At 35.6% G+C, this 25445-nt stretch overlaps 1 protein-coding gene across 7 annotated transcripts in view; it reads left to right on the forward strand.

The window, feature by feature from the left end:
• Nucleotides 1-25445, forward strand: part of Shal (Potassium voltage-gated channel protein Shal) — a 105639-nt gene that overhangs the window by 53315 nt on the left and 26879 nt on the right. For 6 of the 7 annotated variants that reach the window (XM_012359885.2, XM_012359884.2, XM_012359888.2 and 3 more), the window contains exon 4: nucleotides 10066-10218. In XM_012359885.2, the coding sequence (XP_012215308.1) occupies nucleotides 10066-10218 (153 nt within the window). Of the gene's footprint in view, nucleotides 1-10065; nucleotides 10219-23310; nucleotides 23362-25445 lie in introns of all 7 variants that reach the window. The other variant, XM_012359893.2, reaches the window with a different exon arrangement.

Genomic DNA, 25445 nt, shown 5'->3' on the forward strand with positions numbered 1-25445 from the left:
TATAATAGTTCGAATTATCCCATCTTTTATAAACCAATGTGTCAATAAGGCATATACTATCCTATATTTATCATGTATGTATATTGTAAGCAAAGTGTTGTGCACACGTAGGCAAGTGATAATGTCAGCCAACCTTATGTTGGTTTTGTTCCTTTGGGGATTCTCGCATCGTATGTTGTAGATTAGCTAAAGTAACAAATTTAGTACAAATTTATACATGGTCACATTACCTCTGTGCAAAATTATTAGATGTAAATGTATATATTATACAAACAAAATTTAGTTTTAAAAATAGCGTAAAATAATGCAGAGTACTTATATAAAATTACAATATAGTTATTAAAAAATCGTGCTTTATTTGTGAATTATTTTGATCAATTTTTTATTAAAACTGATAAGTGAAAAATTCATGACTTGCAACACATCATTAAATAATAATAAATAGTTATTTTTAATTTTTAAATCTCATAATATTGTTGCTTTAATCTAAAGCGATCGCAAATATTTTATGTACTTGTATGCTGAAGTATTTGTGCCTATTTTAATCTGATTCGCCGCAAGCATCATCATACAGTTAATTTCATCATTTAATGACATTTCCGATGTCGCGATGATGGTGTTGCATGACGGACGCTTCTCGTGGCGATGACGTTCGCGGCGCTACGGTGTCGAGTTTCCGATCGATTCGTTGCTCATGTCGTCCATGACTAGCGAATCTTTGACCCGAGCTCCGGGTTTTGCGCAAATCGTGTAAAATTTCTCCCATGAGTGCAACGTACGCGCGGCATTCGACGCGGAGGTGTTTTCTCGGGAAAATGAACGTTTTCTACTGATCAAAGAACGACGTGTGCGAACCCGCTGACTGAGCGCGACAGGAAACTTAAATTGGACTTTTGGAATCGGGCATTGATTGGTTCGGGTAACCCATTTGTTAAGCGTACGTTTTCCCAGCGGTGCGACAAGTAAGACGTGTACATTTATCATTATTCCGTATTACAATATTAGATGGGTGTCCGGAAAAAAATATAAAGTACGAGAAATAAATCAGTTTAATTATTTCCTGATTTATATGTTATCAATATTGTGCTTTTATCAAGGAGTAATATATTTCTTAATAAAATTATTTTGCTTAACATGCAAAATACGATAACATCAATATAATGTCGATATTGTCGAAAGTTTTAATATTGGAATTTCGTAATGAACGTGGTAATGGAACGTTAAAAAAAACTGAGACTTAACTAAAGGGTTTTTACAACGAAATTTATGGGATGTCGGCGAAGCTTTAAAAACAAGCGAGTATTAAATTACTACTTTTCATTAATTCGGAATAGTTTTATTTTTAAAATAAATTTGAGGCTTTTAATTACAACGAGATTTAATGATAAAAATTACGATAGTGTAATGAATGGTGGCATCTGAAATTTTATCAAGATTAATTTAAAGATTGAATGTAGGTTAAGAATTAATATCTTATTTTTATTTTAGCACGCTATATATTTTATGCAGAAAGAAACAACTGGCACACATTTCAAAATAGTGAAAAATTTCTTTTAAACGAATTAAATTTTTTTTATTACGAGAGATCTCTGTGCACTTAATTATTAAATTCTATTAAATGTTATTTATTATTCTATTAATTATTTTTTGTCGAGAAAAAGGAAAAGAGAGAGAGAGAGAGAGAGAGAGAGCAAAGGAGATAAAAAGTTTTCCGACTGAAAAGCACTTTACGCGATGCTATAAAAACGTTTGGACGAGGGAATTGCATATTCTCACCCAGATTCGTACACTCGCGCATACTATGACTGCGCTTTCGCGAAATGCATACTAGATGCATTGCTTTACGTCATCATACCGCTCGTACAAACGAAGATATTTCGGGAATCCGAATTCGGGGGGTGGGCGGGTAGCGTGGCCTCTCTTCTTCGAATATTCCGACCGAATCCTTGTGCTGCTCATGCGAATTTGCATTGTTACACGTGAAGAGCGCATCACTGTTGCGGTAAGGTGATGAGATAACGGCACAATTAACATTTCAATTACCAATTCATGGATTATTCTCTCTTTGTGAATACTAAATACAGATACGCAATCAATGATTTTAGCTTTGCGGTGGCTGTTCCTGCATAATTGCGCGAATATTATAAGAGCTATTATAGACACATATTAAAGCTGCTTTCGCTATTTAAATATGAAAACTCTTGTTATATGAATGATTCTATGTCTAGTTAAGAATAGAGAAATGTATTTCGATATTGTGTGAATGGCTGGATGTGCAATTTTAATGAAAATGAAACTATTACTGCAATTTTATACTAAAATAAGAAAAGTGGACTTGTAATCGATGATCGATTTTGCTTTTATCGTCATTTTTGGCGGGTTCTTTCCCTAGTTTATTCAGTTATAAAAGATAAATCTGATTATTCTATATCTATATCTGATAAATCTATATTATTGAATATTTGTCCCATTTTCTCACAATTGTTTCGATTGGTCTTATTCTACTTCTATGTTAACCTAAGATTTTGTCTCAGTCCTTCCTCTTCAAACGTTTCTCTTCGTCTTCGATGAACGCGGCCAATCGTCGGTGTCTTCGGGTCGGTGTATTGATTTCTTCCGGGTCGTGGTTGTGGGCTCGATCGAACGTCATCGGTATCGTAGATGCGGCATGTAAAACGTCATCACCGTGACTAATTATAGTCCATTACGGTGTTGAGAAGTGAAAAAACGAGCCGACAATACTGACCGATCTCTCTGTTTCGCATGACATGATCGAACGAGCGGCCGAAAATCATCGGCGACGGAAAAGTCTAACAAAATCAAAGAGCATAATGGAAAACTCGAAGAAACTGGAAATAGAATTCAGGAGTAAAAGAGCATTACTTTGTTGCAACTTTGTGAAAGCGTCATGGAAAATTTCGTACGAAAGAAGAAAAGTTGTTGTGACTTCTTCTGAGCGCTATTAATATGCTATGGTGATTTTAATAATTAGTTTGCACAGAAAAGACGCGAGAGGAGGGGAAGTCTATTTGGGAGTGATGTAATAATCTCGGATTGGAACAAACGCGCGCTCGAATCGCGCTTGTTGGAAATTGGAATTGGGAGTGGAATTGACTAAATATGTAACGGCGCTCGAGAAGATCATGTAAATGGACGGAATTAATGACCGGGGTTTGTGCAAGGAAGTGTGTTAATTATTCGAAGTGAAATGAAATCGGACGAAAAGAATATATTTTTTACCGAAGAGGTTGCGAAGGGATTGCGATGGAAATGCGATCGAATGAAAGTGTATTGAGATAATGAATTCTGGCAAACATTAATTATATATAAATTGTGATCTTTGATGAATTATAAATTTCGGAGCTTAATTGACGTTTTCTACGGGATGACGTTTTTTTAAATCTTATTTTAGGATTGAAATAATATTATCGAAAATTGCGGTATGCTTTTTTTGAGATATTAATTTTGTAGATAAATTAGTTTCTGAAAAAAGGATATCGGTCTGATCGGTGAAGTTTTGCAAAATGTCAGCAGCGCAAAAATACACGGTTCAATTAGTACTTGACGTTTCGGAAAATTGCAAAATGTCTCCCGGTTGGGTTGAAAAAAATGTCACGCGTGTTCCGCTCATTAAATCTTTAAAGGTTTTCGTCGCGCATTCTGCAGAATAGCACACCCCTTGCGCAACCAATGTCTCTCCGAAACCAACCCCGAAAAGCGGGGCGGATACAACATGCTGGATTCGCAGTTACGTATGCATTGCTTGCCGAAAAGGGGTAGCGTGCACACGGGCGCTCCTGAATTTAATATCGGCCAGCTGGAAACAAACTCCGAACAGGATGAAAGACTGAATAAGACACATTGCTGGAATGGAATTTGCAGGATGAAGCGAATAAAATATGCCGGCTAACGCAATTGCGATCCGTCGGAGTCTTCTTAAATCACCACATTTTATATCGGTTGTCGCAACTGTTTCGATCGTAAAGGGACTTATCTTCGCAAATTACCGTTGCGCAATATTTTTGGATGATTTATCATTTACGCTCTTGAGATCTAACATTAATAAATTAATCTCTACAAGGAATTGGATCGAATGGCACTTGTCCTGTTGAAGATAAAAACAATGGTAGAGGAAAAAGTTAAGTGACATAACATGAAACAAATTTTTTTTATGGACCCATTTTTTTCATAAGTGCATTAATGCGCCAGAAAAGTGCACTTTTTTAAAAATGTGTACTTTTTCTGCATAAATAGGTAAATTTGACATTGTAAATATTATATTTGACATTTTTTATCTTCAACGGGACAAGTGTTAGAGTTTCGGCTTAGTTCCGTAGACCATCCTGTGTAATAGTAACGAACCAATTTTGAATTGTTCATTATTTCAAAATTAAATCGAAAATTTAAAAGTTATGAAGTAGCATGGTCAAAAGTCAAATTATCTACAAATGAAAGTTTTGACATTGACAAAGTAAATGCGTAGGTTTTTGAACATCTTATACTATGTATCTTTTATATGTTTATATTGTTACAATACTAATATTGTTATTTACCAAAAAACTACTCTCCGTTAATAATATTGTTTTATTTGTCGATTATTTTTTTATATTCTGGAATTATTGGAGTTTGTCACTATTTAAAAAATAGTCAAACTCAAAGGTGCAGAATTTGTGCCGCTTATCTCTTTAAAAGAGTCTCGGAGTTCTCATCGAGAATTTGAGTAATAAATTGTTTTCAAGTTATCACAATAAAAGCATCGTCACAGTTGACATGCAGCATCTTCAAACATCTGATTGGCCTAGTATCATTCGAACAACCGATGTCTGATATGCAGCACGTTGGGTCGCGGCCGATATCGACGTATGTGCAGCGGTCATTCCGTTGATTCCGCAGTCACCGTGGTATTTAGATAATGCATGCCCGTAATTCCGTCGCTGTACTTCTGACAACGCGTTTATTCTCGATCGCAATCCAGTCTTGCGTCATGGAATGCTGTAAAATATTGTGCTGACTAATAGTCGTCCGCTTGTAACTATCGCGTTGGGCGTTGCAGACACTTTATTTGCCGTCATGTTTATCCGTAACGATAATCCATTTCGCAATTATTGCTAAGTATTGAATCTGCCCAAACATTTGTCACTTCCACTTTTCACCATGATTTATATTGAGTATTTATATCAGATGTATAAAAATAAAATAAAATAGAGCTACATTTGAACATCGCGTTACGCTATCGCTAACAATTACGTAAAATCACCACAATTGCTGTATGTTCCGATTAGTTTCCCGTAATCGCCATGCGAGCCGCATCGTTGCACGCGGTACAACGCAATGTTTCGCTGTCAACCGAACCGAAACCGGAAGTTACGACCCAATACATTTGTGACACAGTACAGTGCGTAACAAAATAGTAAAATATTTCTGATCAAATGCAGAAACAAAACTGTCATATGATCCGACATCCATGTACTATAGTAAACACGATCCCTATGGCGTCGATCCCACACACGCGTTACAATTCACAATACGATACAATTGCAGTGTTCTGCAAAACTGAACAGCGGCGATTTTATGTATAAACACGCGAGAATGCGCGTTGGAGCAAAGAAAACTTTTACAAAAATGCATCTTTGATGTACAGTGTTATGTCTATACTCGAAGAAGTATTGCGCAGAGCGATACTTTTTATGCCAGAAAGAACGAAACGTATAAAAGCTACTATTATTTTTTCTTATGGTATTTGGCGATGCTTTAATATTTTAAAAGCAGCTAAATTTCGTGATACAACGAAGATATACGATTATAAATATGCATTGTACGATAAATTTGAACTCGGTATAAATGAATGCGATAATATAAATTAACTAGCTTATCTGCTGCTATTTTATTGGGAGTCGTGAAAAAATTTATTTTGAATGACAAAAGAAAGCAAATAAAAAAAAGGAAAAAACTGGACTGAAATGTGCGTAATACAATTATATTAATTTATATTTATTATTATAAAAATTATTTAATAGCTTTAAAGATAATATGGTAAAATTAATGAAATATCAGTCATATAATTTTTCTGCAGCTTCTGAACACGCGAGTATAGAAAGGATCTAAGAATTCGCAATCTTTTGATTGATGAGAGCTACGTGCCGATCTGTGTTTTCGTGAAATAAGGAATCACACGAGTGTATCTAAATTGCTGTTATACTCGTAAAACCGCGAAGCATGGCAGGTTACGATACTGCATTATGAAAAAAGACGGCGGCTGCTGCAGGATTTACGAACGTTGATCGCCGGTTGTGTCATGCTGGAAATGCATATGCATTCTGGCCGCGTCTTCTCGATTTGTCAAAAGCGAAAACCGGTAAATTATTTTTTCTTTTTTGTGGTATAAATGTTGGAATAAGTTTCTCGTATGTGTTATCGATTTTTTGATATATATATAAATGAAAAATGAGGAAGAGGAAACTGGCATGGACGTGTTTCTTGTGTTGCTCAAAAATTTGAAACTTCGAGATTCATTTGACGTTAATTCTTCGTCCATCAGTGCGGGATTGGAGAAAGTTTGGAGAGAAATCGATCGGCCTTTCGCACTGGCGCATCTGACTCATCCATCTTTCTGAAACCGTCATTAACGACGCTCCCTTTTGTGCGCTATCCGCGCGAGCAACTAAACGCGCGCAAAAGCGTATTGCGAGCCCTTCCGAGAATATAACACGATTAGGGAAGAGGCGTCTTTTATTGGACAGATATCTCGTCCTCACGAAAGCTTCTCCTTTTATTTCTATGCTCAGTTACCCCCCGAGGAACATAACGAGACAGGATAAGGACGAGGTCTAATCTGGTCTTTACGAAGTAGATCCTGGCCGACGCGGAATATACGGGCCTTTCGTGAATAATTCTTAGGACGTTGGACAATGCGTCAATGAAAAGCATTTGAATTCTTGAGTTTCTTGGAGTTAGAACAATCTAACCAGCAATAATATATTTTTTGCATTATTTTTATATGAATACAATACTTTTTAAGAATGTAATGCACGCTATTTATTTTTGACAATTGCAGTTTTTAAATTTTATTGAAGCGCATTGTATTCTTTATGGCTGGCAGTTCGGAATCTTGCACTTACATTTTTTCTAACTTGTTATTACAGTTGAATCTTTATTTTATTCTAATAGGAATTTATTTCGAAAGTTTGGCAACAAGAGGGAGAGTAATGTATCATGAAATTTTCCGAGTGAATTGTGGCGTAGATCGTCAACGATAATTCAGTGTGTTCCTTGCATAAATCACGCGACTCTTGCGGCGAGATTAGAATACGCTGGCTCGAACGATGAGGGCTTTACCAGGACAAATCGTGTCTCTCCGGAAAGCCTGCGTGTTGAAATACGAACAGTCTCTTGCGAGTAATCCTGTAGTTTTCCAAGATCGAGTTCGCTCGAATGTGAGCCATCTTGCAGCTTTCAAAGCCGTACAAGGCTCCCTCGGGAATTCTTCGAATAGCTGATGAAAGCCGTTCTATGTGGCACGATAATTTTTTGTGTAACTATGCGATATATCTGTACTTGTCGACACGATAAATCAATGACAGTTGTTTGCGCATTTTTTTTTTATCATGTCAATGCCAATTATAATATAATTATAATATTAAAGCAAACCATAGAATTGAATATTTAAGAAATATTTAATCCTTACAGCACTTCGTGTAAGGTTATAATTTTTTTATTATTAATTTAATATTTATTTAGAAAAAAGTGTTACATTTCTTGTAGGATAAAGAATGATTATATCAAATTACATTTAATTACATAGTGTTAATAAAAATGCCGTGTAAAATGTACATACTTTATTCTCAACGCTAATCAACGCAATCTGTCAAAACAATCTTTTAATCGTGCATAACATAGCGTGAGTTGAATAATTTATGCAAAAAGGCGGAGAAATGTTATCGCGGTTACGATCGGCATCTTTTGCACGAAAAAAGCATTTTCCAGTTTGCGTGGACCTCGTCGAGTCGTTTCGAGGACATTTATCGCAAAAGGGATCGAGGTGCTGCTCTATTCTGTACGAGCAATATCCTTTTGCGCGACACTAAAGAACGCGACGTTCACTCGAGCGACATCGAGATCACTCGATAACCCCTCGTTTTCCGAGCATCGGTCCCCGCAGGATTTCTCCGAGACGTTCCGTTTCTCACGCGGATCACAGTATCGCCATTCGCTTTTTTCGTATCTACCGGAGCTCTAGTAATTTAACTAACAATGAGAGGTCGGAAGAGCTAAAATAAAAAACAAAAAAAGAAAAGTTAGATCGAAAAAACATTGGAGAAAAAGTTTTAAGAGATAAGAATACATTTCTTTTTATAAAATTATATTTTATTTTTATATGCGTGCGTTACTTGATGCGTTTTCAATCTAGTATAATTTGCGTTTATAAAAAACATCTATATTGATGACGATGTAAAATAAAAAAATTATTAATCTATTTTTCTCCGACAGAAGAAATAGCAGAAGGAATATAAATGGAAAAATTATTTTTCTGTGTGCATACACACATGCATACACAACAAAATAAAAAAAAAAACAACTATTTGAAAAATATTAAAGTAAAAGTTTTATGAAATCCTATACAGAATACTTCTGTTTTCTTAAAAGGTATAATTTAATTTTTGAATGGAATATTGAGTGGATAATTTAAAAAGAATATCGTTGAAGAATATAGAAACAATACAGTTGGTTAACTAAATCTCGAAATAAATGAGATTTCGATCTTTCTTGAAGTCCTATTCTGGAGAAATTGATCAATAAGCAAGTGCTACCTTTTCTCTGTATTTGATCCACTTAAGCTTATTTATATAGTAACGTACGAGCGGATGTAATTAAAGCGGTAGCTACCATAATTTTATCAAATTAATGTGAAATGTATGCGGCTCATTTCGAGCAGAAGTTCGTAGAGTTTGTGGGCGAAACACAAACATAAAATAGCGCAACAGTGCTAACAACTGAAAGGGCTCGCTATTCGCTTTCTCGTCTCATAGTAATTCGGGTTAACCAGGAACTTCGTACATAGATTAAGCAATACTCAAGCCAAACTTGGGTCAGCGGTAACATGTCGCGAATCTAGTTTCGTTGTGTCTCGTCTCGACGATAAAGCGGCGGTGCATGCAGAGTAGATTAATTAATTAACTAGTTGCAGCGGAAAGTTGTTACTCACTGAAAATTAAAATGTAATGAAAAATGCATCGGAAAAACCTTTTACATAGGCGGGAATTTAAATTTAATGCGTTGTGAAGAAAGTGATTATGTTAAAAGCGTGCTTAATTTCTGAACTGGCATCGTATTTTATACGCGATTAATCACTGCATTTTGGATGATGAACGACATTCAATCGAAGAAATAATTAATTGTAAATTAATTCCATTGGTTAAGACTGAGTGATGATGTATTTATGGACACGCTGCGCCGCTGTAGCTAATGTAGGTAAATGTGCCGTTGACGAAGCCAATGTCTCTTAATCATTTCTTCAACATGTCCAATATTGTACGAAGCTACTTAGCGAATAATTCCGTCGACGTCGCATTTATCTATGTCTTATCCCGCACAGCTCAGGCTTTTCAGCGATACGACGCATCCTAATTAATGTGTTCCACTTGAGAATCGGTGCCATTTTCAGCTTCGCAACTTCTCATCTTTTTTTTTCACAAGATGAATGGATCTGGAAGGATTCCGCACGTCATAGTTTTTCTTATTCCATTCTCTTCATCTAATGACTATTCTTGCCATTCTTCAGCAGTGCTCATCGTCAGCTCCGTGTGGATCTTTTTTTAAGCATCAGCATTAATTTACTTTAAGCTTCAACTTTTTCTTATCTCGATTCCCACAGCTTATTGAATCTGTCGTGTTTTTTTTTTTTTTTTTTTTTTTACATTTTTAATGTTAGAACACAGTTCTTTCACAGGTCAAAGAATTATGGTACGCGAATAAATTCTTACGCGCGGCACAAGTTCTTTTTACAGCAATCTCCAGCATTAATCGTGGAAATCTTTCACTCAAGACTTGTCTGTTTCTTTTTTCCAGGATCGCGAATTCGTGGAGATGGAGGTGCCGTACAACGGTGCCCCGAAGAGGCCGGGTTCTCCGTCACCCCTGACCTCCCCCGCGCACAGCACTGCCTCCAGGGGCGGCTTGCTGCAGTCCTGCTGCGGACGCTGCTACCCCCAACGTTACCAGGTACGCGGTCGGCGTATACTCGCCTCGATTACTTCCATAAGCGAAACCGCGCCCTCGTCCTCCTCCCACTCTCACCAATCACAGCCCGGTCGGTCGCACTATCAGCAAGCACCGCCGGTCGACCCGGCGACCGTGCCGAACGTTGTGTTCAATGTGCCGGGCGATGCCGACCGGCAGCGTCGCCAAGGCGCGGGCTCGTCCAGCTCGTACAACGAGACCAGGGTGTGAGCCGGGGTACGGACTGTCGGCGCAATCCCTCACCGTCCGGCAACGGAATCGATTCACGAGATCGATCGCCGGCGTACGAAATATACGGCAATCCGATCACCTCCGTGTCGAATTGCGGACTGTCGATTGAGACTCTCGTTCTTCGAGGACAGTGATTGTCCCCGTCGAGCTTCCAGATGCCGATGATAATCCAGCGGACCTTTCAGTGTTTCGCAGTGATTTACCCAAATAGCAACGATGTTCGGCGTTTCAGCCTCGAGTCGTTGACAACTAATCGCTTCAGGCGCGACGAAAGTATTATTCCCTAAGCTCTTCGGCTCGATGAGACGAATTGATCTTTTTTTTTTTCGAGAAAAGCAAATCGGGACGAGAACGTAACTTGTAGAGGGCCAAGATTGACTTGCCGCGATTGCGGCCAGATCGCGAGCGAGGAATCTTAATTAAACGAGGGTCTTCAAGAGTTCAACGAGCATAGCTCGGATACGACGCTTTTAGCCGCCGCTGCTAATGGAAATCAGCTGTTTCCAGCTCAATGAATGGCTTAGCCGTTCGTGAACTAGCTGTTTATAATTCTTGATTCTTCGGGTAGCGTTAGCTACTCTCAGCCAAAGTTTATCAGAGCCTCTGGCGACAAAGACTGACTGCAACACGTACCGCGAATGGTGAAGAAATATAAGAGAACTGTGCATACTCTGTCTTTCTTTACAGAGCACTGCCAGCCACTCTGTCTTCTATTATCGTTGGTACTCCATGCGGTTTTTCTTCCAGCTGGAATGTTAATTATCGTTGCTGTGCCACTCGTTCCTCAGTGCGATTCACTTTTCCGAAGGTGAAATCGTGGTTTTCAAGAGATTAATGAAATTGATGGAGATATTTTCGTTTGCTCAGGTCGAATCTTTTGATCTTCATAATAGCTTCGTTAGAAGGCAAGGACGGCCGATTACGCGGGTTGAATTAAATCCGTAAAATAACCTTGCTCGTGGTTCATGATGGCTGCCCTAAGTGATGAAAGCATATTCTATATTCCCACTCAGAAATTTATTCACGTCGCTTTCGTTGCTCTATTTTTTTGCGAGGTTGAAACTTTTTAATAAAACATTGTGTCTGTAATTAGAGATCATAATTTAATTTTGTATCTTTTTGAAATAATGATTGTATAAATTCACTTGTTTAAATGAATATAGAGATAATTTATTTTTAAATCTAATAAAAACGCTTGTTCCAATTTTTTATCCGAACAATATTCGACTTGACGCATAAAAATTTTACACTATTATTATTTTTAAATAGATATCAAGTGTTTTATTGGATCACGTAATATAAGTGACTTCGGATTTTTTAAATAAATTTGTCTGGTTTTTTGTCGGGTAAAGCGCTTTTAATTAAGACGTAAATTAAATGTTCGTTTGCCGAAGTTATAATCAAGTTTCGCCCGTATCACGATTTTTTCACGTTGCGTATAAAAGCGCACAGCTTAAAAATAACATTGTTCATTGGAAGATACGAAATTACTTATTACACAACCTAATATAATGAGAGTAATTAATGAAGAAAGAAAAGCTTTTATCTTTTTTTCTGGTTAAGAAAGCAGATCAAATTCAAAGAATGTAAAACAAATAGTCTTTATATAAAACAAGTTAAAGGCTAGATTGAGAAGAAATGAAAAGAAATCCAATATAAACGTAATCTTATTCTGTGCAGTTCATCATGGATTAAAGGAGAAAGTGAATTCTAACGATAAACCCCGACTGTCAAAGAGGATTCAGAACTTCGATCTGTGTTGTCCATCTCTCTCCAGCACTGCCGCCGAGGGTTCGAATTCTGAATTGGTACTCTCAGGAATCAGGCGATAATCTCGATTCTAATCTCTACGAGGGTGAAGCGATTAATCGGATCGCCGATGTTTCGCTCACTTGATTTTCAAGAGATTTATCGTCGAAAATGTCCAGATTGGCAGACCAATAATGTGTCCAAAGCATGCGAGCCGTTCCGATCCGCTGCATTACTGTTGATTAATCTTTAGGATTGCTCAGGTACGCATCAGCCGAAGAATCTTCTCGCATTAATCGTGACAAACTTAGGATTATCTTGTAATTATAGGCATCCTAACAAGGATGGAATCTAAAAGACATTATCATAGTCACTATTATCTTCTTGCCAAATTCTAAATCGATGTTGTAGTTGTCAAGGTAGAATAATGATAAATGCACTGAATCTTTTACTCTTTTTCGCTACTTTTTCGATATTTTTGATATCGACTGGGCCCGATGAGAAAGCAAAGATGTGAAATCAATTAAATTAATTTATATAATAGTTTGATATATACAATATTTTTTCAACTATATTTCTTCCAAATAATATTTATTTTGTCTACATTTATTGTATATCTTTGTGTTTTAATGTCTTCCTTTTTTCATAATTTTGGAATTTAATTTATCTAATTTATGTATCCAGAAAATATTTGTTCCATCGCATTTCTTTTCTGCTAAATGTGCAATTCATTCACGTAAAAAATTTATCACTAAGGAAACGATCGTGTTTTGTAGTGTATGTCACATCGAAGACGCATTTATGTCCTTCAGCAGCGCGACTTCTAATTTTCTCGATTGTATTTTCGCGCTCAACTGGTGAGCTTCGCGATACTTGATGATCCGTGGCTTCTCGCGAGAAGAACAAAACGGCCGCGCGTCTGTCTTTCTTTGTTATTTGCTCGATTCCCTCTGACGCGTCATCTGTTTTCGTTTCATCACTCTGAGTGATAGTTTCGGATGCCGCAAAGTAAATAAAGTCGTTTTGCTGAGATCGCTTTTGTGCTTTGAAGAAAATCTTAGAATTGCATGTCTCTTCCATGATTGTGGCAAATCTTAACAGCTACTTTAAGATTCCGTTACATTGACTGTTTTAACTGCCAGATAATTGATTATGACATTTTCATTGCGCTAAAGTCCACCGAACATTACAACAGGCGTGTATTTTGATACTTATATCCGTTAAATTGCACACCACAATATATGTAACGATTGTTTTTAATTATTATTTAGTCTTTGCATCGCAGGTCCATTAAACTTAATTAATTAACATTTATGTTAATTCCCAAATATTATAATCATAGTTGTAGAATAGTAAAAACCGATAATACTCATGAGAATGAATTATAGTTGGCAGAAGTGATTAAACAGCAGACATTGTTGTTTTCTGAAATTTTGTAGAGACTATGGAGTAAAATTAATATTGTTGATCTTATTATGGAGATAAAAAAAAGATTAATTCTCATATTTTTAAATGTAGTAAGTATCTATATTATCAAATTATAGAGTTGCATCCTCAGATATTTTTTATTGCTGAATTACTTAAGTATCTTTCAATAGAATAAATAGTTTTCGAAGGCTTAAATATATTGTTGATTGAAGATATTTTCGCTTTTCTTATATTAAAAGGTAAAGTCGGGACAAATTTCAGGGACAAAGTCGCATCGTTTGATGCATATCGATAATGGTTGACAGCTCGACACATAAATCAACATGCAAATCGGTCTTCACATGGCCGAGGTCGGCTTTAACGAGGGAAAATGAGAAGTGATGAACGGCCCGATCGATCGACAGATCGAGGACGAAATTTCATTGAAACCCTATTAACAAATACCTCTACTATCTCGGTTTTCATGACCGCCATTTTTCAACCGTTCCATGACTTTGATCCTGTTTCATGCCCTTTCATCTGTTTTTCTACTGTTCATCGCTTAATCCACCGCGCAATCTGGTACTAATTTCAAATCCTCATAACGCTTTTGAAATTTGCGGCGGTCATTTCTGATAACAGAATAATTTCGGTAATTAGACCAAATTCTGCAAAATTTGTTTCCAAGAGGTATTCCATCCAATTTTATTTACATTAATTCGATTGAATTTAATTTGACTTTAACTTATTTATTAACTCTTAATTTTAAAAGTTTTATTTATATTTTCTACGATAATTTTTTGCCCCAATGTTTGGGTGACTAATGTTTGACAGATTGTGGAAGATAAAATATTTAATAATAAAATTATTCCCTACTGAAAATTTTCTCTACGTACCATGCTCTATTTCTCTTTGTCTTTTCATTTTTCTTCTTCTTCCTCGACGCCTGATTATATCTATCGGCCGTATCGTAAGTTGCCGGAAGAGTATGATTCTTGATATAGAACATTGTCTTCCGTTGAGAGAGCTACTCTGAATTTCATGAAAGTTTAGTGAAGCAAGTCTTTCTACTCCTCTCGCCATATTGTAGACCTACGAAGGATTTCGTATTCAATAGAATATCTTTGCCTTCCATTGATTTAGGACCTAAGAGCAATTCGCTCTCTCTCTCTCCTTCTCTTTTTCTCGATCATATCGTAGATCAGCGACAGGCAATCTTTACCTTGCAATCAACAAAGTAATTCAGTAGGTGCTATTTTTTTATTTAGTCTCAATATAATATAATATATAATAAAAATATAATAGTTACTTATCTATTTTTCTACATTTAATTGCGACAATTATAATTGTCATGTACTAGCTTCTAATTATAGATTGTTGTTCAACTCGCGTTAAATTGAGGTTTACAATGTTACAAAATTATATACATAAATTATTCACACAAATTTGTTCAATTCAATTATTATTTATTTTATAAAATCATTTGATTAATTTCAAATACGACGTCAAATAATTATTAATGGAATATGTAATTGAAGTGTAAGTATCAAGGAATAGAAAAGGATATGCAAGGATTACGAGGGTTGTTCGTCGTTGTATTTAGATCCATAGGGAATCCAGATCCGGCAGGATCGGTCCGTCGTCTTCCAGAGGAATTATCGACCCCATCTTTCACGGAGCGAGTCTCTCCGCAGCCCCGTGTCCCATGTCTTCCATTTTTAGATTAACTCAACATACACCGCTGCATCGAGTCCTGCCCCGAGCTCGCGCCCATCCCGCTCTCGTCTGATAATCGCTCGTATTAATAACCCCTAACTCGATCTATATAATCCCCGTTCCATTAAAATCTACCGAACTCCGCCTACAACGCGCGAGCACGCCGCGTCGAAAGTTCAACCGCAAACCCGATCCGGTGTGGCCGATTGACGAACGAACAGCCAATCGGTGCGCTGTGAGATGAATCTGGCTCGTATTTTATTATTGATAGAAATCATAGTCGCTATTTTTGCGAACACGCTAGCGTAACGTATTTTATTTTGATTGAAATGCGACGATATATTGCGAAATCCTTGACACTTTAATCCGTTTTGAAATTATTGGCAATTAATGTGAAAAAGAATAATTAACAAATTTTAAATTCATGATTGGATTAAAATTTCGATACCTTTTTATTTGTACGTATTATAATTACTTAAATTGACTTTAACAATATGTATTGCACTCACAATTGTTTCAAAACATACAGTGATAAATTTATGGCCTTTGAAATAAATATTAAGATTACTGCATTTTTTAAATATTTTTATACAATAATTTACGCTTAAGTTCTGAAACATATGTAAGTTTTGCACGAACAATCTCGCATTTTAATCTAAAATTTACGCTAGTGTTCACGATTAGAGCTGGATATTAGCAATACTATGGGCGATATTTCAACATACGAATTAGCTTACTTCGAAAGTGGCGGAAAATCGCTCGAGAGATTCCGAGACTTTCCTTACCAACGTGGCGACATTTGTCGCGAATGTATGAAACGAGGTTTCGAGATTAAGTTCTCCAGAGATGACGGAAGGTTGATCAATAGGTGCGAGGTTCTTTCTGCCCTAGCTTTAAGATGAACGAACCCTTTCCCTATAGGCTCAACGAAGAAGAAAGAAAACGTTCGAATTATTACGATTAATTATTGATCGATAGTGAAAATGCAACAATGTAGGAGCTCGCGCGGTGCGAGATGTACATATATATCATATAATATTCATTAAGGCAAGTCGTTTCATTCAATCATCGACGACTGGCATGTGTTGAAGTTTGAGTAAAACAAAATTATTACTTGAATATATCTTTGCTTTAATAGCATTCGCAAATTGAAATTTCTCTTTGCAGCAAAGAAATGATACATCACTTAATTGAAATAGTTAATTTATACTTTATTAAGTATCGATTAAATCTTTTTCAGCTTTATTGGCTATTTCAATGAAAGTATAATGTTCAACAGATTATTTATAACGAAAATTTAGCAAATTGTTAAGACAAAAGCAATGGCAAGAAATTAAAATCTTAAATTATTTTAATCTTATTGCGTTTTCAAATTAATCACGTGGATTCTCATTGACTTGTTGTGAAGAATTTATTGCGATGTCGATTGAACGGATATTATTTGGATATTCGCGAGCAGAGCTCGTTTCATGATTTGGTGCACGCCAGTCTGATATAAATAGTTTCCCCATCGTGATCGATTTACGTGGAAATACGGTCGCGTCCTTTATTTATTTTTTTTTAACTCTCGCAGAGATCCGCGTCGACGTCATTCATTCGTCATGCAATCGATTTTACGTGGCGATTAAGGGTTGATTGCGAACCAACGTGCGATTGTCAGAGAAAAATAAAAATGAGCGATGCACATCACATGATTTTCTAAAGAATATATGAATCTTTGTATATACATAACTCTTAGAATTATGTTTTATCATCTTTGATTAATTTATTACATTACGTGTTATTGCACGTTTTTATTTTTTTAAATTTTGTCTAACAACATTTCACTATTTGGAATATTATATACTGATATAAGTTTATTTTATTTTGAAATTAAGCTCAATTAAGAGATTTTTCCGATCAGCCCTTAACTACATTTTAGCTACGAAATACTTGCCACATTCCAGAGCGGTCTGTTGCTTTCGATAATGCGATTATTTTTCCCACGTATCGCGGCCTAAGCGCGACATGATAAAATCAAATCAACAGAATCAAGGAAATAAAGAAATTGAGATTTTTTAACAAACTTCTTCATTCCTTACATGACTCTTTTTCGTGTAAATATAAATATCACATTTTTTTAAATGAAAAAATTGAAATTAAAACGAAAATGAAAGTTTTTGATGCTACAATTGATAGCCGTTTTATAAACGTTTTTACCGATTAAAATCCAATGTGAAAAAGTGATGACTTTGTTTTGTGCATTTTTGCAGTCATATCCGCAATATGTTACAAGTTATACCAGAAATGAATTGTGATATTTATACTTACGTGATAAATTTTTTTTATGCAAGATACAAAAAATTACAGTCTGCATTGAAAAAAGCATACATTATATTAATCTATAACATTAGACGATTATTTATTTATTAGTGATATTTAGATACTAAAGAAAAAAATATTGCTATTTGATGATAGTTTGTTTGCTTTTTACAAACTTTTTAAGCGTTTAATGCAATAAACGGCTATTAATCATGAATAATGAAATTTTACATTGTATTATGCGGAAGAGAGATAATTTATAAACGTTATTAAAAATGAAAAAGAGAATAGGATTCAATAGCGCTAATTACGACGATTAATTAGCAGCACAAAAAATGGCGGAAAATATCGGGCAGCATGCCAAAAATAAACGTTTGACGAAAAAACTGCTGTCCGTATACGCGAGTTTTTACAAGTCGCTGTATATAACGCGTGTGGTCATCCTTGCACAATTATCGACTTCAAGTTGATACAACAACCCTGACCTTAGGGCTATGCCATGTGATGTATAGCGCTTTACGTTGATACAGAAACTAGGTTCGACCGTCTCTTTATACCCTAAAGCGGCATTCACATCACAACTGTCATCGAGATATAAATCTATGGAAACTGAATTGTTATAAAATATATAAATAAATTTTTCAAAATTTTCAGGAAACATCTTTTTCCGACGAAAAGTTTACATTATTTTGCGACTCGAAATTTATGAGCATAAAAATGATAAATTACTGGACATCAAAATTGGAAATATACTAAATTGCTTATTTTGCGCATATTTTATACACATTACAGTATTATTAAATAATTTAATATCAAAATTAAAATTTTTTATGCATATTAATTAATTATACTCTTTTCGGAACTTACACTCTTTCCATTATATATTAATTAATTTTCTTGATATGTTTGGTAATAAAATGATAATTTTTTGAGATAGAAATAATGAGTAACAATTTTATTGGTCGTAGAATATAAATATTGACTTATAATTAGATAATGAGACATACGCTATGCAAATTTTGTTTAAAGGTATCATTTTTTCGGTCAAACATTTATTATGGAAAATATATTTATAGCCTCGAAAACGTCACGCGATGCACGCCGTATATAATTAGAGACAGAATTTGTATGCAAAAATAGTGACGTTATGCATACCGAGGGGCACGCGAAATGTAATGGGACTTCCGATAATTTGTCAGTAATAAGTATATTATCGTTACATTATGCATACGTCATGTACAATTATTTTTATTTTCTGTTTTTTATATTTCGTCCATTTTGCGTTATGTGTATGCTTACGTATGCAGATATTATTTTTAGTTCCCAGCGACAATGCGCGGTTAAAACAAAACCGAGCAATTCAATTATTGGGGCAAGCAACATTTTAAGTGTTGAACGTATTTATTTGCTCTCGATACTTGGGCGAGATTCGAGCGATTAATACGATCGCGTACTATTTATACAGTTCGCAATCGCAACGGCATACAAATCGCGTGCGGCTTGCATATCTGTACGCGGCATGCAGTTTGTACACGTTGAATGGTAAGTGGCATATCCACGTTGCAAAACGATGATCGATCGGTTGGTACAACTCGCACGTGACCGCCTGTAGAGTGGGAGATACATACATGCATTGTGAATGCACGTCGTGTCAGAAACGTTCGCGTACATAAATCCAATCGACATATTAATTTTAATCGAAATAGCAGCACTGTTATCGATTTAATATAGCCGCGCACGATTTCAATGTTAGAGAAATTGTGTTATGGATAATAACATTGGATTACAAAGTGGTTCAATTAGTTAATCTTTCAGTTTAATTTGCAAACAATTTTCTCTTTATTTCCGTTTTCTATAAAGATTAATTGATATAAGCAATGATAAAGAAGGCAGTAAGAGTTAGAAGCGCGGTCATCAAAGCGCAAGAATTATTAACTGTATATACAAAAAATGTTTTGACCACAATTTCGTGTTTTTTTATGGGATATAAAACACGAAAGAAAAAGATTTGGATTATATGGAGAGTATAAAAAAATACACAAAAGTGATTAAAATATAAACAAAATATAACGTAACAAAGAACGGATTCATCGACCGCAATGCCGCCTGATACAACATGTCAGTGCGTTTTTTGTATATTAATTTACAATACAATTCTTGGCGCTTTGACCACTGCACTTCTGGTTCTTATTGTCTTTTCTATTATTATTTGTTCTCTAAAGAACCACATTTTGCAGTAATAATTAATACTACAATTTTATATACAATTTGCTATAAGCATAAATGTAATAAATGTATTTTGCTAAAACTTATTTAAACAATTTTTTATACATTATTTTAACAAATATAAATATGAATAGCGTATTTTGAATTGTCCTGACTCGTTAAATTTCTAACGTTGAAAGCTAAAAATTAAAAGCTTTCTAAGAACTTAAGGCTTAAATAGTATATTATCTTACATATAAATAAAAGATAATTAGCGTGAAGTCAATGAGTAGAAAAAATTGCAAAAGTTAAATTCGCTGCTTGAAAGTCTTATTATTTATGAGAGAGTAGTTTAATATTAATTAACTAGCGGGATGATCACCGCTTGGCCGAGCATCGTCGATTTAATCGCTCGCGTAAAGTCCGGGAGATCCTGGAGGCAGTTTCCGGTCATGCGAACGCGCCACGTGAATAATTCATTCGTTAGAATCGACCGAGGAAAATTCGTTTTCTTTCGTTCGGGCTGCCCGCGGTAGCGTTCCAATTAGAGATGAGAAGCGCTTGGATCGACCGTCCTTCGCTCGTTACGAAAACTCTTGTTGATCTTTCATGTAGACACGAGCGAGGAAAGAGCGAGATGAAAGGAATGACAGAATGAAGAATACATAGAAGAAACGGCAGACGGCCACGGTACTTGCGAACTCATTAAATCCCGTTTTACTGTAGCTTTTCTTTAATAACCATCTCTTCAACTTTGCTGACACTCTTTTTATTCCGATCATTGCCGATTTCTCAAAGAAGCTCACCGCGCATAAAATCTTCCGATCGATATCGACACATGCCATTATTTCGTTCAATATTATTATAAATTTTTTAAAATGCCGACATTGCGTTTTTTGCTTTAATTTTTTGTCGTGCACATTTGAAAACTACTGTATTAAAAATGTATATTAATTGATTGAAACATAAAATAAAAAAAGAACACAAATTGGTGAAATATCAATAAAAATATATTCGTTAAACTTCGCGTCTTTTAATTTTCAAACATTAGCTTCTTTAAATAATTGTTATTTATATTTTATGGAATAATTTATATAAGTTCTTTGGAAAAATTGATGTCTTGTAGCAATAATATTTTCTTTAGAACGATATATCGCTCGCGTTTTGTGAGACATTAATATAAACTTCCAATATTCCCGCGTAAATAGACACTATCAATTAATCAAGGCGGACAGTAATCAAATTGATAATTAACCGTATCCGAGTCTATTAACAGTAACAATAAGAGCTGTATTATAGCCTGCTTCGAGCAGTCCTCCATTGCGCGACGTAAAATATCGATTCTGACAACTCGCAATTCCGTAACTCCGACTCTTGTGCGGTTGTATTGTGCATCATGCGATTGCAGATAATAACAGGTGGTTTGCAATAAAATGTATTTAGTCTTGCATCTAAATGAATCTTTCGTTCCTTGAGGTATGCATAATGATTTTGTAAGTGAAGCGAAATTAATTATTCCATAAATGACAAATGACAATTTATTTTAATAGAATTTTTAATTGACATTTTATTGTCAAATGTTGTATATTAAAGTTGAAAATAATTAATATAATATGAAAATTGAAAAACGATTATTATTATATGTTCCAATGATTTTCAGGCATTTTATTAATAAAGTATAAAGTATCAATAAATGCAATATAATGATTCGTTGCAATAATTAATGAAACTACTCTTTTTAAAAGATACTTGTTCTATTAATCTTGATTTCTTCCACTAATTTCAAAATTTATTAAAAATGTAGTTTAAAGTCTTTGATCGGTCTCTTTCAATTATCTTCTTTTGAATAAAGTGCTCACCAACGCTGATTACTTACTATCGGCTTTACAAACGGTTATAGCCGTTGCTATACGCTAGATTGGAGCACACGTCATTCGCAGGATATAATGTACGTTAGCTTTTAATAGAGTCGTCTTATTATGCAGTGTGCTAGGATTCGAAGAAAAACGCCTTCTGAAACAAAAAGTTCCATTCATTCTGCATTTTTGATGAATGTTGCTCCTTAATACGTTCGATATACTGTGACGAATTTGAACTTGATAAACGTCGTTTAGATATGCATAACGAAAGAATATGAGATGTGGAAGACGCGGCCTCGATTCTTTACACGTGCACCGTGCAATCTAAATTGGTTTACACGTGCAACATGAAGCGCTATACATAATCATGCAGAAAATTGTGTGTGAGTCCATAGTCATTGAACTGTAGAGTGTAATATCGATATATGCTGTTCCAGTCCTAATCCGAGAGAAATATTGTTCGTACAGCTAATAATCCATGCTATTTTCAGGCTGTTTTAAAAATCTCAGGATAAAAGATTGAAGAATGTAGAAAAGTTTTTTTTATTCTTTTTTTCAGACAACAGCGATATTACTTTAGAACCAAATGGAATTTATTAGAAGATCTTTGTAGTTCTCAGTGTCACAAAACGCGTATCACTTTTACAAACACACGATAAATTTAGAATCGCTACAATTTTGGATATACACTTGTGTAATTAAGTGCAAAAAGGTTTGAAACAATTTTAATTAAGATTTTACACAAAGATCTTTTTGCTTCAAAACTTATGACGTTTTGTGATACTACAAAACTTAATTAACAATTAGAGAAATGTTTTATTACAAGGTTCTTGTTAAGATTAATGTTTGTTAGGTGTGCAATTCGCTTCTGGTTTTAATTACCCTTACATTTTATTATTTAGATCCTTATTTCTTGTTATTTTAGTATTTTATTAAAATTTTGAGGCAATATAATGAAGAGGGAAATTTGGAAAACATTAATAAAGTTCGAAGAGCCTCTGCAGATGACAAGCCGTCATGTTTAATGAAAGTCTCAACTTTTGAAGATTCGGATGGAAAAGTTTTCCATAGTTCGAAAGTGGGATCTCTTTGGATCCCCCGAAGCGAATCCGAGGCCTCACGAGAATTTCTTCTGTTCGTGGACACGGGAATTCAATTAAGCTCCCTTTCTCTAAAGTTTGTCATGTACGAACACATCGCCAGTTGAATTTCTTTCGATCGAAAAGTGGAACTTGGAGTGGTGTTGTACAAAAAGCTTTATGCGCGCGGCAGATTCGCCTGTCCCGAATGTCAGTTTTAGTCCGTTGACGTCGTAATATCGTAACGGCAGCGTTATCATGCGTAACGAATTTTCGGCCCCCTTAATCCACGCAATTAATCATGATCCCCCGTGAGCGGCTATCGGCTTTTTCACGAAGACGTAAACCAAACTTAAGATTGTATTACGTGATCCGTGTTATTAATATTTATAATTTCCTACTTCCGTTCTCCAACTCAAAAAGTCGTCAGAGCTCGCGACGACGTCGGCAATGACGTCGCGTCAGATTAACCGGCGCATTATGCACGCTATAATGTAACACGAGTTGCTTTTATGAATAATGCATAGCCGAAGGAACAGCGGGAGCCTGTAGTGGAGCACCCACTTCAGATCAGCCAGGCAAGACAAAATTGAATCTTAAGTGTACGTTCTAAAAAACTCCGTCGATCCACTGCTCGCCGCCGACCCAGTAACGAGCACCGCCTTTTTGATCTCCATCCCCGGCAGACTCTATTACTATTAATTGTTAACCATGCGACGGAAGGATCGAGCACGCTCGATCGAGTACTTTTAACTCAATATCGCGCTTCGATCGAAACCCCGATGATTTGCAACTTGCACAGATTATAGTCTGTTTATTTTCTAATCTAAAAGCCGTGGCTTTCTCTTGAAAATTTGGCTCGTGGGCAACTGATATATTGAAATAAATATGCATATTTTCTGCTTTACGATGGTTGAAAAATATTAATAAACAATTCGCTGTATTAAAAATTTTCAGAATTGAAAATATTAATTTGCAAGTTAAAGTGTATTTACAAAATGTTACATTATTGCGAGTCACTTTTGCAGTATTGTTAAACAATTTTATAAGCTCTATGATAAATGATTTGTTCACGAGTGACACACCCGTCATGAGATTAATTAATTTAAGTACCATCCAATTATTTGGAGCTGCGTGGAAATTGTCGTTGGGATGACAGGGAGCGCTGTTAAATCCGCTCGGCTGGAAATATCCGCTCGAGCGTGCCGAATTTCTTCCCCGTAACGTACCAATTACATGTCATTTAATTTATGTGTAACACATGTAAGCGCGTGATGTACGATTACGCCCCGAATTTACTCACTTTGCTGTGCGTACAGTCGCGCTCTCCTGTACATATATATACTATAACAAATATTTCTGGCCGTGTAATTGCATGTCCAGTTTTCCAGAATTGTTATTACTACGCATAAACATCGAAAGCCGTATTTACATGCGCGTTACATCTCTCTCTATTTCTATCTCAAGTCTATTTTTAGCTACAAGTACATATATCAAATGCATCAACACGTAAAACACAAATCTCTCGTAATACGTCGATTATACTGGTTGCTGCAAAGTTTTATTCGGCCATTTTCTCGCGTCGTGTTTTTAGACTCTGCTCATTTCTAAAAATTCACGCATAATTTACAAAAAAAAAACTTTTTTAATACATTAGGTATAATTCAAGAAATCTCGAAGTTCTTTTATAAAGCAAAATTATACGGCAATTGCATATCATATTTTCCCTAATGTGTTACTTAGATTGTTATTCTACGCAATCTCGGCTGATTCTTCGCCGAGATTGACCGCTCGAGGTCACAGATTTTGCGACATCCTGTATAATCGTCTGCATATAACTGTGTATATATAGATTGTATCAGCCGCTATTTTCCGGCTCGAAATCTTACCCCGTCACAGTGAGCAAGATTAATTACGTATTACCCGTTATCCTGTCAAGACGCGTCGATTACAGCCGGCTGGATGATTAATCGATCTGGAAATCGAGCGCTTCCCCTCCGTTAATAACTTGCAAAGGTTCTTCACCGCGTCCATCGAAGTTACGATTTCACTGTCAATTCGCATTGATTAATTGGCGTCCAACAGGTACGATGATCGGCCGTAAAGGTCGCGCAACCGCGCTACAGTCGCGCTGCAAACGCGCTACAGTCGCGATCGCGATTGATCGCAGCGAAAAAAAAAACATGACGTAAATATTCAACGGCCTCAATTGACATTAAAACGATGCGAAAATGACAGTGGTGAAAATTCATGGAAATGCAGCATTTTTTTTTTTATAGTCAGTATTTGCGAAATTTAAATAACAAATCCAGCTCGTATCACCCTTTTACGCCAGCTTTTTACGAGCGTGAGAGAGATCATCATCTCTATCGTGCTTTACAGTATAAACTTGTTTTTATTTATGGTTTATATTTATGGTTGCGTTTTAGAAGTGTACAAACAGACAAGTTTTTTTCTAAATCTGGAAAACTATTCTCGAAGTGTAATGCATTTTGAAAATAGTTGCTAATACAACGTGATCTTTTTTTTTCCCAAAAGCGATCGATTTGCCGAAACTGATTCGAGTCCTGTTCGGAGGAAGCAGACGACAATTCACATGTACATATATTTAACACAATATGTTTGTATATTTTGTATTATAAACACGTCGAATACACACTTG

This window comes from Linepithema humile, chromosome 2 (assembly GCF_040581485.1).
Source record: "Linepithema humile isolate Giens D197 chromosome 2, Lhum_UNIL_v1.0, whole genome shotgun sequence".
NCBI classification, from domain to species: Eukaryota; Metazoa; Arthropoda; class Insecta; order Hymenoptera; family Formicidae; genus Linepithema; species Linepithema humile.